General features: G+C 36.1%; 1 protein-coding gene across 8 annotated transcripts in view; it reads right to left on the minus strand.

Moving 5' to 3' along the window:
• Positions 1-402: 402 nt before the first annotated feature.
• LOC128871536 (uncharacterized) overlaps positions 403-17,971 on the minus strand; it is a 41,741-nt gene continuing 24,172 nt past the window's right edge. For 2 of the 8 annotated variants that reach the window (XM_054113369.1, XM_054113367.1), the window contains exons 6-9: positions 13,040-13,270; positions 7,533-7,781; positions 4,966-5,350; positions 403-1,514 (exon numbers count right to left, since the gene is read on the minus strand). In XM_054113369.1, the coding sequence (XP_053969344.1) occupies positions 5,328-5,350; positions 7,533-7,781; positions 13,040-13,270 (503 nt within the window). In that variant the 3' untranslated portion in view covers positions 403-1,514; positions 4,966-5,327. Of the gene's footprint in view, positions 1,515-4,965; positions 5,351-7,532; positions 7,782-7,890; positions 8,018-12,919; positions 13,271-17,971 lie in introns of those variants that run through there. The other 6 variants (XM_054113363.1, XM_054113364.1, XM_054113366.1 and 3 more) reach the window with 5 other exon arrangements.

The following is a 17,971-nucleotide window of genomic DNA, read 5'->3' on the forward strand; positions in this document are numbered from 1 at the left end:
CGGCAACGCAGTAAAATGAGCGACGGCTGTGTTGATTTGTTCGTATATAACCAAAAAAAATCTCAGTTTTTCGTAAGCAAACCGCTGTCATGGCCCCGGCCACGTCAGCAAATCAGCTGATTCCTGCACAATAGAGCCAACTTACAGTCTGATATTGGGCACACCTCTTAATTATTTTCACCACAATTACCTTACACTCTCTTTTCCAGATACTTAAATCTTAGTCGAGAGTTACCCTACTTTGTGCTGTAAATATTTTTAAAGAAAATTGTGTTCGTAGACTAATAAATCAAATTTAAACAAATTATCGATTTAAAAAAAAGTCGAAATTTCTCAAAATATTTATGTGCTACTATTTTTTCGCTGGGTGTATAATACAAATAACTTGAACACTTGCAATCATGTGGTGTTGTTGTTGTAATTGCATTTTATTTCTATAACTTTTCCTTTCTTATAAAAGGTTGGCAGACATACAATTCAGTTTAAATTTTAATACAAATGTTTTCGATTTACTTTACCACTTAACATTGTAAGTTTAACAATTTCACACAAATGTACGTGCAAATGCAAAGGACTCGCTGGTCGAATTGCTTTCATAAAACCCACGCAATACAGGGTGTGTGCACATGTTTTCTTAATGCTTGAATTTTGTTGATTTTTTTTTAATTTATTGTGTTTCTTTTTTTCTTAACTAAAATTTTAAATAAAATTTACACAAATATACAAAAAAGGAACAATTCTTCTTCGTCTATTACTTACTAACAAAATCACTGAATCAACTAAATTCAGTAATCTTAAAACATTAAACACTTTCAGCCTCTGCGTGAAGCTCTTCACTTCTACAATAAATGTAAACCCTTTTTTTTAATTTGCAATACTTAGTAAAGAGTTGCAGTTAATAATAAAATTAGAAAATAATTCGGTTTTTGCTGTTGTTCGCAAAAACGAATTTCGGGAAATATGCACTCAGGTCTTTTTATTTGTATTTTTTATTTTCTTATTTATTGATTTTATTTTTTTATTATTTTTTTCTTTTGTAACATTTATTTCGCTTCTCATTAACTTATATTATCTTCCATTATTGTCAACATTGGCAGCACAAAAAATTAAATAAATACATAATTTATATAAAATACAAAATTTTGCAAGTAAATAAATAGATTCGTTGCTGAGATAGAATTTTTGACTTTCTAATTTATTGTTGTTTTTATTTTATTACTGTTGTCCACCAGTTTAACTTTTTTTATTTTCTGCGTTAACTGAAACTCCTGTTCTCGTTTCAAGAGCTCATTTTACTTCTTGCATTGGTGACGATTTCTAATGGTTTTTATTGTTGTTGTTGATGTTGATCTTCTTTGGTGCGTTGAAAAAATTTTCGTTTGATGGATAAGATCGGCTAATGTGATATCGTTTTTTTTTAGTGGGCCTCGTTTCATTATTCGTTTTGCTTGTTTATTAAAACAAAGTTCGCATTTGATCGCATTGTCGTCGTGTTTACAAAATCGTACGGTGTGCTGTAGAAAAAACAAATGCATTAGTTTTCGATTTATTAAATTAAAAAGTTGACTATTATCTTTTTATACAAAGTCATGGCAATCCAATCAATTAAAATGTTACATTCAAATATACCTAAGAGAAGATTACTTCCAAAAAGGTTAAGATGCACTACTTTTCATCAAAAATTCATTCGACCGAGTCTACTTTTAAATACGAGGAGGGGTAATTACAAAAAAAAAAAATAGAAAGTTTCCAACAAATTGGGTGATCATTCACTTTACTAATTTTTTCTCCAAGCTCTCTATTTCTCTTATTCGTGATCGCTTGACCACTCCCACAAAGTCTTCGCAACAAACTTCAGGCTAACTGCAACGCATCGAGACTAAATGCGATTCAGCCCCGGGAGAGGTTTAGGTTTAAGAAATTGAGGATGTAATAAAACAAAATTAGCAAAAAATCAAAGAAATTTAACTAAAAATTATTATTTTTTTTTTTAAATTTTAACAAATAATTACATTGTTTTTTTAATTTTTTTTTTAATAGGACTATGAATAAGTTCGTGCGGTTTTACAACAGATGGCGTAACTTGATTATTATTCCATCGATCCACATTTCCAAACATTCATTGGAGAGCTACTGTCGTAAGGCACAAACGTCAGTATAAGTTTTTTATTTGAAGCGTAAACAACAATATTTTTACCACACTTGAAAATGTCGAATTTCGTGCCAAATAATGTGTTTTTGCGGGGAATTCTTCTTCATTATTTTAATATGAAGAAAAAAGCAGCCGAAAGTCATCGTATCTTGGTGGAAGTTTATGGTGAGCATGCTCTATCTGAGCGAACGTGCCAGAAGTGGTTTGCACGCTTTAAAAGTGGTGATTTTGGCTTGGAAGACGAAGAACGCGAGGGTGCGCCGCCAAAGTTCATGGATACCGAATTGGAGGAATTGCTCGATCAAGATCCGGCTCAAACGCAAGAAGAGGTTGCAAAAACTTTGGGAGTTGATCAATCAACCATTTCCAAACGTTTAAAAGCCATGGGAATGATCCGAAAGGTAGGCCATTGGGTGCCGTATGAATTGAAGCCAAGAGACGTTGAACGCCGTTTTATGGCATGCGAACAACTGCTTCAACGGCACAAAAGAAAGGGTTTTTTGCATCGAATTGTGACTGGCGATGAAAAGTGGGTCCATTACGACAATCCAAAACGTCGGGCAACGTATGGATACCCTGGCCATGCTTCAACATCGACGTCGGCGCAGAATATTCATGGCCTGAAGGTTATGCTGTGTATCTGGTGGGACCAGCTGGGTGTTGTGTATTATGAGCTACTGAAACCGAATGAAACGATTACGGGGGATGTCTACCGACGACAATTGATGCGTTTGAGCCGAGCACTGCGAGAAAAACGGCCGCAATACGCCGATAGACACGACAAAGTTATTTTGCAACATGACAATGTTCGGCCACATGTTGCACAAGTGGTCAAAACATACTTAGAAACGCTCAAATGGGATGTCCTACCCCACCCGCCGTATAGTCCAGACCTTGCGCCATCCGATTACTATCTCTTCCGATCGATGCAACATGGCCTGGCTGACCAGCACTTCCGTAATTACGATGAAGTCAAAAAATGGATCGATTCGTGGATTGCGGCAAAACCGACCGAATTTTTCACAAAGGGAATCCGTGAATTGCCCGAAAGATGGGAAAAAGTAGTAGTAAGCGATGGACAATATTTTGAATATTAAATTTGTAACCATTTTACGTCAATAAAGTTTCAAATTTCGAAAAAAAAACCGCACGAACTTATTCATAGTCCTATTATTTTCAAATTTTTTCTCTCAAACTTTGAAATTTGATATCTTCCTTCTTTTAATAATGCTCAAAGAAATTAAAAAAAAAATTGGGTTAAAACAAGTTTTACCTTTTTTTTGTAATTTTTCTCGGAAAGTATGCAAAAATGCTATAGGAAAAATCTATTTTGGTTTCACTCAAACTAAGAGTTGTTTAACTTACAATTCAAAAAAACAAAATTTTGAACCTAACTATTCCGACAACCATTTATCCAATTAAACATTATTTTCTCCCCTCCCTTTTGCGCATTTTATAAGGGTCTTTTAGAAATGGCGCCTAGATGTCAGTAGTGAATAATTCCGAGGCGATTGCGTTTTTACTTGTTATCTGTGAGATTTGTGAAGTAGTCAAATGTATAATTTTACACGATAGAACAACGCGTTAAAGTTATTGAAGCGTACTATGAAAATGGTCGGTCATATCGCAAAATTCGTGTTTTTTTGGTGGAAATAATAGTCCGAATAAATCAGCAATTAAAATGTTCCAGAAAAACTGGTTCTGTTGATGATAGAAAAATGACTGGCAGACCAAAAACTGGACCTTCTGTTGAGAATATTGCTGCTATAGCACAAAGTGCTGCTGAACAAGCTTCAACATCGATATTTCGTCGTTCCCAACTATTAGGCATTCATGAATTGATTGTTTGGCGGATTTTACCTGTAGACGTGAACATGGTGGACATTCAAATGATGTCATTTTCAAATGTAATTCTTGAGAGCCGCATTTTGAATATATATATTGTATATATATATATATTGAATAATAATATAATAGTAATAAACCTGAAACAATCTACATAATTGTATTTATTTTAAAACAACATCTAAGGGCGTCTTTTGAATGACCCTTTAACACTTTATAGTAAGTAGAATATCTTCACCAAATTTCAATAAAATTGAAGCTATGACGCTTTAAGTGGTTACACTTTACGTATTTCGCTTCATGTATATACTCTTCTTCTTTCTGAGAGCTGGCCTACTAAAAGCCCGCTTTTTGACAATATCCTAATCTGCTTAAGCTCACTAATTGTCAAGGCAACAATTTGCTCTAAAGCAGATAAATTTATACCACGCGCGCTGTAATATTTTCAAGTATACATTAATGGATGTAGCGCAAGTTTTAAGCTATATTGCCTTTATATACAGAACCAAACTTTAGAAAAATCAACAGGATATTCTAAATCAAGCCTCCTCATCTCCAACAGAGAGCAGTGCTAGCCTTACATTCTCGTATAAGTAGAGTATAGAATCAAAACCAAGTTGTCTGGATAAGAGGAAATTATACTTATATACCCATTTTCCTACCAATCACCCACTTGCTGGAAACTTCTTTTGATAAATACAAGCGTAATAATATCATTCACAAGCTTAACATACAAATGCTACCTAGATACTAATATAAATACTTATTATAGAATACATGGCCACTATGTCATCACACTACTTCAAATTATAAAATATTATACAAGAAAATACTACCAATCCGTCAATGTAATTCACCAGCTTATATTAATTTCGATTTTTTTATCGTGCAACAGATGGCGCTCTACACAGCAACTGAGAACGGGCATGCATGGAATACATATTTACAAATGTCAAATGTGTTCTTACCAATTTTCTTTATTTTCTTTAACAATTTGATTGGCTTAAAGGTTGGCTGTTGGTTAGAATATAGAATTCGAGTAAATGTAGTTTTGCAAATACGAGTAAGTAAGTATATGTGCGTATAATTTTTATCTGATCACACTTTCTATACTAAATACTTTACGATGCTTCGATTTATACTTTTTTTGTTTTGTTGTATGAAGTTGAAAATCTTTTTAATCATTTACTGACGTTTTTGTTATTGATAAAGTTTGTTAAATGAATCAAAAATTTAGCTGTTAAGTTTCGTTATACGATTTTTTTTATTATGTTATTATTTTTTCTTTTTTCGTTATCGATGATTTGCAAAGTTATTGGAAATATTCATTTTAGAAAATTTCCTCGCCTTCAGCTGTCATGAAAATGAATAGAGAGTTAGATTTATTGAGAAAATAATTCTTTATATATTAGATGAATAAATGTAAAGAAATTTAAAAATATATACAAGAAGAGTGTGAATAATGAAAAACATGATAAATTTTGAATGAAAAATTGCTGAGTAAAAATGTGGGTGAAGTTAATTTGGATTAGCGATGACTTTGAGTGGGGGTGTTCAGTATTTACGAGAATATAGAGTTTTTAAGAAGGTAATAAAAAAAATAATTAAAAAACATCCAATAAATTTAAAGTTTTTGAGCTAAAAACGTAATGGAAATATGAAGGTGTAGTGAAAAGAAATTTATTATTTTTTCCAATCTTGTAGATTAAAAATAAATAATTGGCTCGAACACTTCTGTTAGGTGTTTAGCCGAGTTCTTCCTTCTATTTGTGGCGTGCGTCTTAATGGAAAAAGGTAATAGTATTGACAAAAATAAGCAAAACAGTTAAACAGGTTTCGTAGACGAAAGGTTTTGGGATCTGTGGTTTTATCAAACCGATTACCAGGCGGTTTTAAGCTAAAATTTCTGCGGAACACAATTGCTTATTTTTTGGGCGACATTCTTTTAGACCAAGGGCAATAAATGTGGTTCCAACCTGACAGTGTTACAGCTCACATTTCCTTTGCAGTTAGAGATCATTTCCGCTAAATTTTACCCCGTGGCCTGCAATTTGCCTGCTTTAAGCCCCCTAGATTCCTTTTTTTTTTTGGGAAAAAATTAGCATCAATAGCCTTGAAGAACTGCAATTATCAACAACAAACAATTCATCAAAACAGTCCAAGCCCCTGAGGAAGTTTTCGTAAGAAATCGAGTATTCTTCAGACACACCTTTGCCTTCTTGAAAACGGAAGGGGAGCGCTTTGAACATTTTATTTAACTTCGTTTTTTGTTTTGTTTGTTTGCTTTATTTTATTGTTTGTAAAAAGTAAACAAGCAGGTGTTTGGAAATAATTTTTCAGAAAATAATAACTTCCAATATCTTTAAAACGATTAGTTTGCGACCCATGTTTATTAATACTTCTTTGCTTCTTATTTTCCATACTTTCTTAAATACCGCGCACGTAGTTTGCTAACGAAACAATGGCTCTTTTGCGCGAAAAATTTGATGGCCGAATAATCTCATGTCGCGGCGATGTCGATTGGCCGCCAAGATCATGTGATTAGACACCGTTGGACTTCTTTCTTTGGGGTTATTTGAAAGAAAAGGTGTACGTCGATAAGCCAGCAACAATTCAAGATGAAGATAAAGGATGAGATAATTCGCCACATTAACGGCATAGAACCTCAATTATGCCTCAGCATCATCGAAACTTTGGACCATCGGATGGAGGTGTGCCGCCGAGGCCGCGGCGGCCATTTGACCGATATTTTGTTCCATACGTAATTCAGCCATACCAATATTATCATAATAAAGAGAAGTGACAATAATTTATTAAAAAAATTGTGTTTTATTCAAAAGCAACACCGGCCGTTGAAACTTAACCACCCTTTACATAAAAGTGTTGGCAGCAATGAGAGAAGTTGTGTTCTCGCGAGGAAATACTCTGAGAATACTCAAATGATAATTAGAAAGTTAGTGAATATGTGAGAGAAGTGAGAGCGTATGAATGAAGATTTGTAATTAGTATGTGTAAGTAAGCTTATTTTTGTGTTGAGTTATGCAAAGTCATGAATACACGCAATTAGTGCTTTTTGCGAATAAGTGTGAGTGGCTTTGTGAGAAAAATTTGCCACCACGAGTGAGCGTGAATGGAGCATTTCAAGTTATGAGCGTGAATAATTTTAAAATGTGTATTATCAATAATAGAGATCCTGTAGTAGGTATCAACTAAAAGCTAATTTCGTTTAGTGTATATCTAAATAAAATATCTGTTTTCTAAGTTCAATCAACAGTGTGCGTAAATATGTGTGTCAACAACTAGAAACCAACTTCTGTATGCTTGTGTGCTGGAAAATGGGAATAATGATTTTTAGTTTTTGTGTTTGTTTTCTTTGTAAATGGGAGTAGAAACAAAACATTTCATTTCACAATGCAGAACAAAGGGAAACGAAATCCACTTTATTCGAAAGTAGTAAAATAAAATAATAACAAAACCTACTACTATTTACTATAAGTAATAATAGAACTAATTTATAATTACAATAAATACTTACGGGTTAATGGTCTAGCTGGATGTCTCGACCACAAGTAACGATTCTTCACCGGCGACAAGAACGAATCGCGCGTAATGGGGCTAGAGGCCCGTGGCACGGATAGGGCACGTGGCACGGATAAGGCGCGTAAAGGTGCCAAATCATCGACGTCCCACCAGAAGGGATCGCGTATGAACGCTGAGATGGGTGTATAGGGATTGGGGTTGAACAAATCCCTGATGCGGTTGCGCGGATGGAAGATTGGAAGTCCTATTTCATTGTTTGTGTGGTGTTGGCATATTTGGCAATATGGTGGTTGTTGTTGTGGCAATATGTTTTTGATTGTTGATTGTTATTTTCGTCGGTGGATGTCACACAATGATGCATTTTTTAAATGATATATTTGGAGATGTTTTGTTTTTTTGTTTTTTTTTTTTGTTTTTTGTGTATATGACAGCGAAGGGATGAAGTAAGAAGAGTAGAAAGAAAATTTTGTGTTTTTTAAACTAGAAAAATAATTTACGACGCGGCGATTAATTTTGGAGAAAACACACGAAAAAAAGAGAAAAACAATGATTTAGAACTTAAGCTAAACAAAGAACAGAAAATGTACAACAATTTTGATATCTTCCTAATTTCCGTACACCCATACACACTTACAAATTGGTAGTTCTCATTATGTGTGTATAAGCGTTGATTTGCCGAGATAGTATTTTCTCATTGGGAAAATGCCATTTGTAGCTCACCGTGAAAGTGACGGATTGGAAACTTGCCGCTGCTGGGACCCGGCACAAATTCATTGGTTTTTTCTTTTTTTGTTTTTTATTTTGTAAGTTGCGTGCTTCGCAAAGGTTTACTACTTAGCGCCTACAAAGTACTTTAATAGCTAATACTTTACTGGCTACTACATAGAATTTGCAAAGTAATTACGTTTGGGTATAGCTGGATAATACTATACTACGAAAAAAAGCATGCATTGGAAATTCAGAAAATAAAAAAACACTATTGCATACCACTACTAACAACAAATAAAAAATTTTAGAAATATAAATAAAGTAACTAAAGAGTTTTCCTAAATTTAAAGTACTAATTTTAAAGTAACTAATTTTTTCTAAAAAAAAATGTTATCTCAACTATATTAATTTATGATTTTATTACACCAAAATACAAAAAAAAAGATTTTGTCAGAAAATCTTACACTAATTATTACTATTCTTATAATAAAGGAAGGAAAGCGAATTCTGTGGATTCCTTGTTTGGCGGCACTTGATTAAGATAATGAAGCCCGTTAAGAAGTCGGAGTCCATTCAAAGATCTGATATCCTAATTGAAATCAATAGGTTTCTTCAAGACACTCCTGTTCCAGCGCTTAGTGTAATGCTTAATGTGGTACGCGTGAACAATGCGGGCAAAAGTTCCGCGGTCAGACTGAGAGTGCTCGAACTAGAAGCATGGCCGCAATTTTGGTCATTCCAGGATTGCTAAGATTGGTGGACGAGTGTTTCAGGAGGAGCTCTCATTAAACTCAAGTTCAAGCTATCAGACCACTGGAGTCTGTTTCAAGCAGAACCGTAGCCGCAATCAAAGAAACCGCTGATTGACTGCTCACCTGTATAACTACAGCCAGGGAAGTAAACATCCATGTACTCTGAGAGCCAAGCGGCAATTAGAGCTCCGGGCTCGATGCTAATGCGACCGAAACTGATTGAGGAATACCAAACTTTCCTATGGAGCGCTTACGAAATCTTTGAAATTAGACTTATTTGGGTGCTTGGCCATAGGGGGATTTGCAGAAATGTCTTGTGGTAACGAGCTATGTAGACGGGGTATCCCCGAGGCGGTCTCCCGCGAAAGAACAAGGCTCTGATCCCCTTTACCCCGTACGTTTAGCTCTTGGAAAGGTGAACTACACATTAACTCAGCGGGCTCGACTGGTACACCAACTTCCAAGTGAAGTTGTCATCCACTTGACCACCTACATTCTGCACTTGAAAAGGTGAGCTGCACATCAACTTAGCGAGCTCGACTCGTACACCGACTTCCAAGATCGCATGAACCTTCAGGCCACGGTAGGATTAAAGGAGCTTATAATTTAGCAAAGTCGCAGCTGAAGAATTTTGTGGGTGTACTTTCCGTGCATTATTCACTATGTATGCTTACGGAGACAATCGACATTACTTTGAGTCCTATTTTCAGTAGCTGGTTTGAGGATGGTGAGGAATCATTTCAACATATTCTTCTCAGCTGTCCTACTCTCGCGGGGTTAAAACTTAGGCAATTTCACGTTCATTTTTTCACCACGCCTGCAATTATAGCAGGCCTAGATATTAACCCCTTGATAAATTGCAGCACTAGCATGAAGCGGCTAACACAACAATGTAAGATCATCGCTCAGTCTTGTTTTTTTGTTTTTAATTTCTTTCTGTCTGAATTTCCAACCCACTATACATATATATGTTCAAGGCGACCATTTAGATTAGATTAGATTTGTGGGGACTGGACAAGTCCAAGCATTCAGTCAGGGGCCATTGTACTACACCCGGATAGCTTTCAGTAGAAAGAATAGAGAGATAGGAAAGATAAAAAGTGGGTGGTAAGAGGGATAAATTAGTTTGAGGTCACTCTTCCACAAATCTCTTGGATTCATTGATGAACCTTAAGAGATCTGGAAGAGGAAGAGCATGAACTTTATCCATACACAGTATATCGCAACCATATCAGAACCCAATATCTTAAGTCTGATTCTGGATAACGCCACAGAGAAAATGCTCTGCAGCGTCGTCATTCTCAAGATAGGATAGACATATCGGGCCGTCGATGACCCCCACGGCAGCCATATGCTGACCACAGGCGTTGTGCCCTGTGATTACACCCACCAGCACTCTCAGGTCCTTTCTGCTGAGTTTTAGGGGATAGGTCGCTATTTTCCTATTTGCTTCTTTCACAAAGCACTTGGCTACTCTGACCGAGTTCAACCCAGACCAGAGAACGTTGGATGGGTAGACCTCATGAAGTCGTTAATCCATAGTTAATTCGATTCAGAATTGATACCTAGAAAGCGTTCGGAGCCTAGTGGCATATTTGCAAAGCCTTCATTAGCCAATTCATCAGTTAACTCGTTCCCTGAATTACCACAATGTCTAAGCACCCAAATAAGACTAATTTGTTGTGTTTTAAAACACTGTTCAGTTTTGTCTTACATTCACCGATGAACTTCGAAGAACAGCGTGGGTTAGCAAAGGCTTTCAGTGCAACTTGACTGTCACTATAAATTCCAATACTGCTAACCCGCCACTTTTTCTCAATTAGCCAGTACGCCACATTCAAGATGGCATAGACTTCCGTAAGGAATACCGTTTCCATTTGTCCTGTGGTATAGGAGCACTTAGTGTCTTCGTCTAAGTACGATACAGATCCGCTACCATCACTGGTTTGATATCCGTCGGTGTAGAACGTGTGACAGTGACCATACTGAAACTTCTCTCCTCGAGCAGCACAAAGTTTCTACTTTTGTTAACCAGACCTAACGTCTCTTCGCTATACTAATGAGATCTTGGTTGTGGCAATCAACGAAAAATGCGCTTTTGTTGTCTTGAGTGGTATTGGACATAATTGTCTAGAGCTCAGGTTAGTTGAAGGTTACTAAGTTGTTTAGGTAAATAGAGTTCGTAAAAAACTTTACTCAATAGAAAATGTTTTCTTTTTAAAGAGTTAGTTCGGAAAACCACCCTGTCCTTGATACTTGGTTTATACTCCGTCTTTGATTTTGCCATCAGCGAAAGCTCAATTCATTTTTAAGACGAATAGACTTAATGAAGATGGACGAACACTTGGCGGTTTAATATAAGGAAAAGTTATTCTCTAACATTTTACTATTCTATTTTAGGCATCATGAAGTTTGTATCAATCAGTAAATCTTTTCCTAGCACCTACCTTATCTTATACTATCACTAACACGAAGAGATTTTAAAACTATGATAGGCGCGCTCCTCGGCACATAGCCCAGTAGCAGCGTATGCCTAAAAGATAAGAATGTGGAACAGTGAGGAATGCAAGAAATGTAGGGAGCTGGGTTCAAGAAAAACTGTAATGCATCTCTCCTACGTTATTCAAAACAACTTAAAATAAAACAAAAAACAGCTCAAAAAACGCTTAAAATATCTGGGGGCACCACAGTTTGATAGATTGGAAGATATCCCAGCAGTTAGTTGGAAATGCCTCCTTAAATATGAAACTAATATATGAATTCGGGAGGACTATTTCAAAACACAAATATTAATGAACTCCATCTGGTATCGCTATGAGCCGAACTAGTCTACGCGTGACTGCAAGTCAACCAGTCCAACCTTACCTAACCTACCTAGCACAAACTAAATTTTAAGTAAAAAAATATTTCTTCCACTCGATTCAGTATTAAAAAAGGCTGTTGATTTTAATGGCTCTCTGCTTATACTAAATTATTATAATATAAATTCCATGATTATGTGGAGGCGTACGTCCTGAATCCTGGGGGGCCTAACTCTTAGTTAACCAATTTCATTGAATGGAAGCTGTGGATATTTCCCACTGACTGATGATTTTTCTATAGCTTTAATTAATTAACTAAACCTCCTAAGCATACAACTACAACAACTAGGCACGAATAATGCATGCGGAAATATTTTTATATGTAGCCATAAAACCACAAAATTAAACATTCAAAATAAAAAGAGCAGATAAAACGAATCATACGAAAATAAATAATTTTTTGAAAGTATAAAATAAAATGAAAAAAGGGAAAGGGTACTTAGAAATATTGGCCCTCATTTTGATAGCCATTAGCACTTAGTTAAATACTTAAAAGAAAAAAAGGTAAAGCCTTAAGCCTTAAGGGCATTGGAGGTGACGTAAGCTTAGAGCAGGATATCTTAAGGAAAGCACAGGGATAATTTAATAACTTTGATGCTATTGGCATTAAGCATTCCAAATTAAGTGTCGCACAAATAAACAATTTTTCTTCAATACTAAATACGACTAAATATTCAAAAGGCATAAAAATCATAATTTAATGACATTTTCATGCGCAATAAATTTTTGGGCTGCCAAATATTAATTTACTTCCATCCCACCATTAAAAGCGGGGAAAACATTCCAATTCAAATAAATAAATATGGAAAATATAAAGCGAAAATAAAAGCGAAACATTAACCGCAACACTAAAAACCGAATATTGAAAGGGATTTTGTTTGCAACTAATTTTCACAGCACGCCGCCAAGCCGTCCTACACTCCACCCCACTCCACTTAGTTCACAATTGGTTATGGTTTTGGTAGGCCGATAATAAAATGAGGAATGACTGTGATGTGGGATGTCGCGCAGAGCGAGAGTGGCGGCATGAGTGTTCCTTAAGCGCAATCAATTGCTCGTACCATTAGCATCATAGGCGACTTCATTGGGACGCGGTCCCCAGCGGCCAGCCTTAACGGGAGTGGGACTTGGTGAGCCGGCACGCTCAAAAGGTCTCTCTGCAACAGGATTTTCTAACTTACTATCAAAGATTTCATCCAAAGGTTCCAGCGAGCTGGCACGGAACAATGGCCTGGGAGCCAAGCTGCGTGCGCGATCGAACAATGATGGCGCCAAGCTGCGTGCACGTTCGAAAGCCGATGGTGCGCGTGAGGCACGTGACACACTCGGTTCACGCAATGCTGGTATTGGCATGTAGGGTTCACTGCCGGCACGGTATAAACGTCCTGGACGTGACGATGGCGTTAAACGTTCTGTAGGGGGAGAGAGAGAGAAAGCGAGAAAGAGAAAAAACACGCACAAAGGCGTGCGAGAAAATCAATTAATATTGAAGTAATCAAATAAATACTAAACAATTATTACTTGTGATAAATTTACTAGTAGTTTTACTTAATAATAATACGCACGACACATTTTACTAGTGCTTATGTGATAAAATACAACTACATAAATGAAGTACCAGAAGCCTGAGGAAGTTCTCAAATTAATTAGAAGTCTCAAATTACAAGCTTGCAGTCAAGTACATTAGAGGTCGCACTGCATTATGGTCGATAACACCAATACTGCCAGGCGTGACTAAATAAAAAATAGTTTCTAACTGTCCGCATCGCAGATAATGTGGCATTCTTGTTGAAATATGATTATATAACTCGATATAGTTGTTTTCGCCAATGATGTTTTACCTGGTGCCAAAACCAGCATTCTGATCCTATCAAAAATTCAGCACACCTGTATTTTTTGAGTTTGTACCTAGGCGCATTTATTGAAGGTGGTGGCACTAGACCAACAACAATGTTTTGTACGTTTGATTGTCACGGAAAGGTAGAAAACAAAAAAAATAATTCGGCTTGCTTTATTCTGTGCTGACAGCCACATGGACACAGCGAAAGAAAAACAACAAATCAGCTGATTTACCAACACCACCTTTAATAGATTTGTCTTGGCTTGCACCTACCCGAATAGTCTGTTTTCTCCTTTGGGTTTGCCTTGGTTGATGGGGGTGTGACTAGTGCTTACAACTTCAACGCGCTATGAAAAGTGTGTCATTTTACACCACAAGTCGCAATATTATCTAAAGACAAAAACAATAACAGAAGTTTCCATGCAGAGAACCGAGTCAAAAAACCTCCTCCTTTCCCAATTAAAGTCCAGCATGTGAAGTTTAAAAGTCCAGGCAAATTCAATGAATTAAAGCACTACCTAATAAACTTTCGAAATGAGTTTTGCCAAATAGTCCATACCAGTCCGTCACACTGCTTCAATGAGTAACCGCGCAAAAATAGGACAAATACTAAAATTTATTGATTAAGCTATCCTCGGAAAAATACTCTGAAGCCATAAAGGTAGCGCACCGTTGTTCTCTCCACCGTAAGACTTAGTCATCCGAAATAAAACTGTGAGAGTGACTTCGGTGCCACAAAATTGTGGATTCGGCAGCAGAACTATGTCCGCTCATTTCAATACATACTTATATACTGAAGCTCGTCCAATCCATCGTTGTTCAAACGATAACGTAGTAACACACAACCTCAGTTTTTTCGTAAACACACCGCCGTCACATCCCATGAGGCGTCAGCTGAATACTTCGAAAATTCGCTGAGAGCTGGTTAACGGTTTGATGACAACCCCACCTCTGCAGTATTTACATCGTGCTTTATAAATATCTCAGCATGCCCGTTTTATTGCATGGCACGAAAGCTTGAACGATAGTAACAATTAATAAGGCGACCATTTTGAGTTTTCGATAAAGAATATCCTACTTTTATATACGAGGTGAAACGATGAGCCATTTGAACTTTTCGCCGACAAAAGCATAGAAAGTATATTACAAAGAATAAAGATCTAGCTAACTAGGTCAGGTCTTGCCAATTGATATACATATGTAAATGCTTCAGCCCTAAAAATAGTGATTGCAGGAAAAAGAATACATCCTCACGTTGAAAAACTCAACGATACAATAAAGCAAGTTGTAGGCAAGAGAAGGACTAGGCCTGGTGTATCTACTCAGATTAAAAAGTTTACAATTTTGATGAAAATTTCTTAATTTTTTTTCTGATTTGCACGTAATATGACACATGGACTTACATATATGGTTTTTTTAGGAGAATGAAATATATTTTCATAAAAGAAAATTCTTAAAATTAAGCTTTATGCAATGTTGATGGGTCATTCGTGTCCGGCCAATTCGTTGAAAAATCATGAATTTTTATGAAGCTACTGCACGGTGCATGTCTCATACCATTTTTTTATGATAAAATATTATTAACATAAAAAATTAAAAAACGACTATTCGGATATGTTTAGTTAAAGCTCAGAAGATATCTTATGACTTTTTTTCGCGCCGGACGCGAACGACCCATCGTCGTTAAGGTGTCAAATGAAAAAATACGCCACAATAAAATATAGTTTGGGGGTTTGTTTCTCGGCAGATGGCTGTAGTGATCGATATCTCGTAAAGTATCGATCAAACAATTTAAAGTTTATGCCCCTTTGTTAAGGTGACATTTCACACTAAAAATAATATTGTATTTTTCTGTTTTTTGCTTGTTCTATTTAGTTGTGAGTTACAGGGTGCTATCAATGGAAGTCAACAAAGAGAAAATTCGGTACATTTTGCAGTTTTTCTTTGATATAGCCGAAAATGCAAGCCAAGCCCTTGAAATTGTAAACTGTGTTTATGGTGCCGATACCGTAACCGATAAATACGTGCAATTTTGGTCTCGTCGATTCCCTTCAGGCATTTTTGATGTTAGAGAAAACGTCGATAAAATTAAAGAAATAATCGAAGTTCACCGGAAAGGAATTAATCTACAGAAAGGAAACTTAATACGAATGCATGAATTGTATAAACTGTGCCTATGGTGGAAAGGGGTAAGTATTGGAAAAGGGGCATTGAAAAAGGGGACGTGGCATCTCTCGTATAAACTGAAACCTTCTTATAGCTTTTCTCTGGAACCATTTGCACTAACAATGCCGTACTTAAGGCAAAAATATTAGGTATTGGTAAAGGGGGCGTAGCTGCGCCCATACAAACTTAAATCTCATATCGAGTGTACGAAATAAATGAATCAACGGAAATTTCAAGATCTTAAAACATTTTTTATGGATCGCTATCAGGATTTGAAAAGGAAAAATTTATATATTTTTATTTATTTCATTTATCCTTTTTACTACTTACAGTGAGAATTGTTATTGGTCGATTTTCTACCACGGGCGATACTAGCATAAATGAATGTAAATGCGTATAGATGCATCCGTACCTCGATTTTTATAATAAAATGGCGTATCAAACTGATTAAGAATGGTGTTAAATGCTACTACAATACTATTTTCCAGCAACAATTGCAAGTGAAGGGCTATAGTTTGACTTATTGACGTAGCCCTTCACTTTCAACATAACCAACTTTTACCCTTTTTTCATTTGCATACTTTTCGTATACTTGACTAATTTTTCTAACAGCTTCTACCACAAAGTATACTAAAGATTCTTAAATTGCCATTTGTATTTAAAAATAATATCCTTTCTTAACTAACAATAAGTACTGCAAATAGCTTTTATTGCTCTTTCAACTTTACACAAACTTCGTTCAAATAAAGTAAGTGAACAAAGTAATTAAAAAACACTCAAATAAACGAGTGAGCTTTGTACAGATGCAAGGACAAGCTATGCAAATAATACTTGCTAACATCACCGCACCCCACGCGCGCTTACGCAGAACTTACAGCAGTGGACTTGTCCATGACACTTATGCACTTCCATAGTATGCTCGCATGGCTGGCTTAGCTGAGTACAAACCATACACTTTCAAGTGGAGGAGCATATAAACTGATTATTCTGCTATTATAGTCGTACATTTTATTCATAATACATATTTTGTTTTGATGTGCTGCCAAAACTCTGTTGTTCACAATTTTTAAAAGCAATTGCAGTAATTACATCAGATTTTCAAAATATTTGTAAACATAATCGCATAATAAAAATGCCACAAAATGTTGAAGCAGCCACAGTATTAACCAATTTTTATGCGATGCTGATTTACGCGAAATATAATAAATATTTATTCTAAAATGGGTAGTGCATCCATCTTTCAAAAGCGAGCTTATATTCTAATTTGTCCTGTGTCCTCAATGATGTTCTGCATTATCCGCAGCATTAGTTGGTTTTTGCTGGCATTCTTTTTCAATCTCACACATTTTATAATTGCATGCCCTTTTTGTTCCAGGAAGCCCAAGAAGCAGAACCATGCTCTGCTAAGACAAGTGTTTCTATAGGTAATTTTCAAGTTGACAGATTACCAGATTTGGCCGCCCGAAGCTAAATTGTGAGAGTAACTTCGGCCGCTACGTCATTCGAGATTCGGCAGGAGAATAATGCTCGCTCATTTAACATGCATTCACACATTCATCCAATCAGCTGTTGTTCAGATGTCAACGCAGTAAAATTACCGATGGCTGTATTGATTTTTTCGTATACCACCGACACAATCTCAGCTTTTTCGTATACAAACCGCCGTAATTACCCCGCTTACGCCAGCCTAAGTTGATTATTCCTTCAAAATCGCTGAGAGCCAGCTAACGGTCTGATGATGGCCGTTGGTCCATTCTGTACATAGTGGGCAATTTGTGCTTAATATCAGAGCACTTAAAAGCTCTTTTTAAATCTGTGACTGAGCTAATAACGATCAGAATCACAAAATTGCACTACTGGCACAGCCAAGTCTTTGATGACACCAATTGTACTGCACAAACTGTTCGGCATTAGAAATTAAACCACTCACAAAATAAGTTGGTAAAAACTATTAGTTTTATGAAACTATCCCAAGTTTTTTTTTTAACAAAACTGAGATCTAACCAATTACGCCTTGAATAATAAAAGTCTCGCAACAAACAAAGGTTATTCATATATAATAAAATTACAATAAAAATGTTACGCTTTGACAACAAATATTTAAGTT

This window comes from Anastrepha ludens, chromosome 2, assembly GCF_028408465.1.
Source record: "Anastrepha ludens isolate Willacy chromosome 2, idAnaLude1.1, whole genome shotgun sequence".
In the NCBI taxonomy this organism is placed as follows: Eukaryota; Metazoa; Arthropoda; class Insecta; order Diptera; family Tephritidae; genus Anastrepha; species Anastrepha ludens.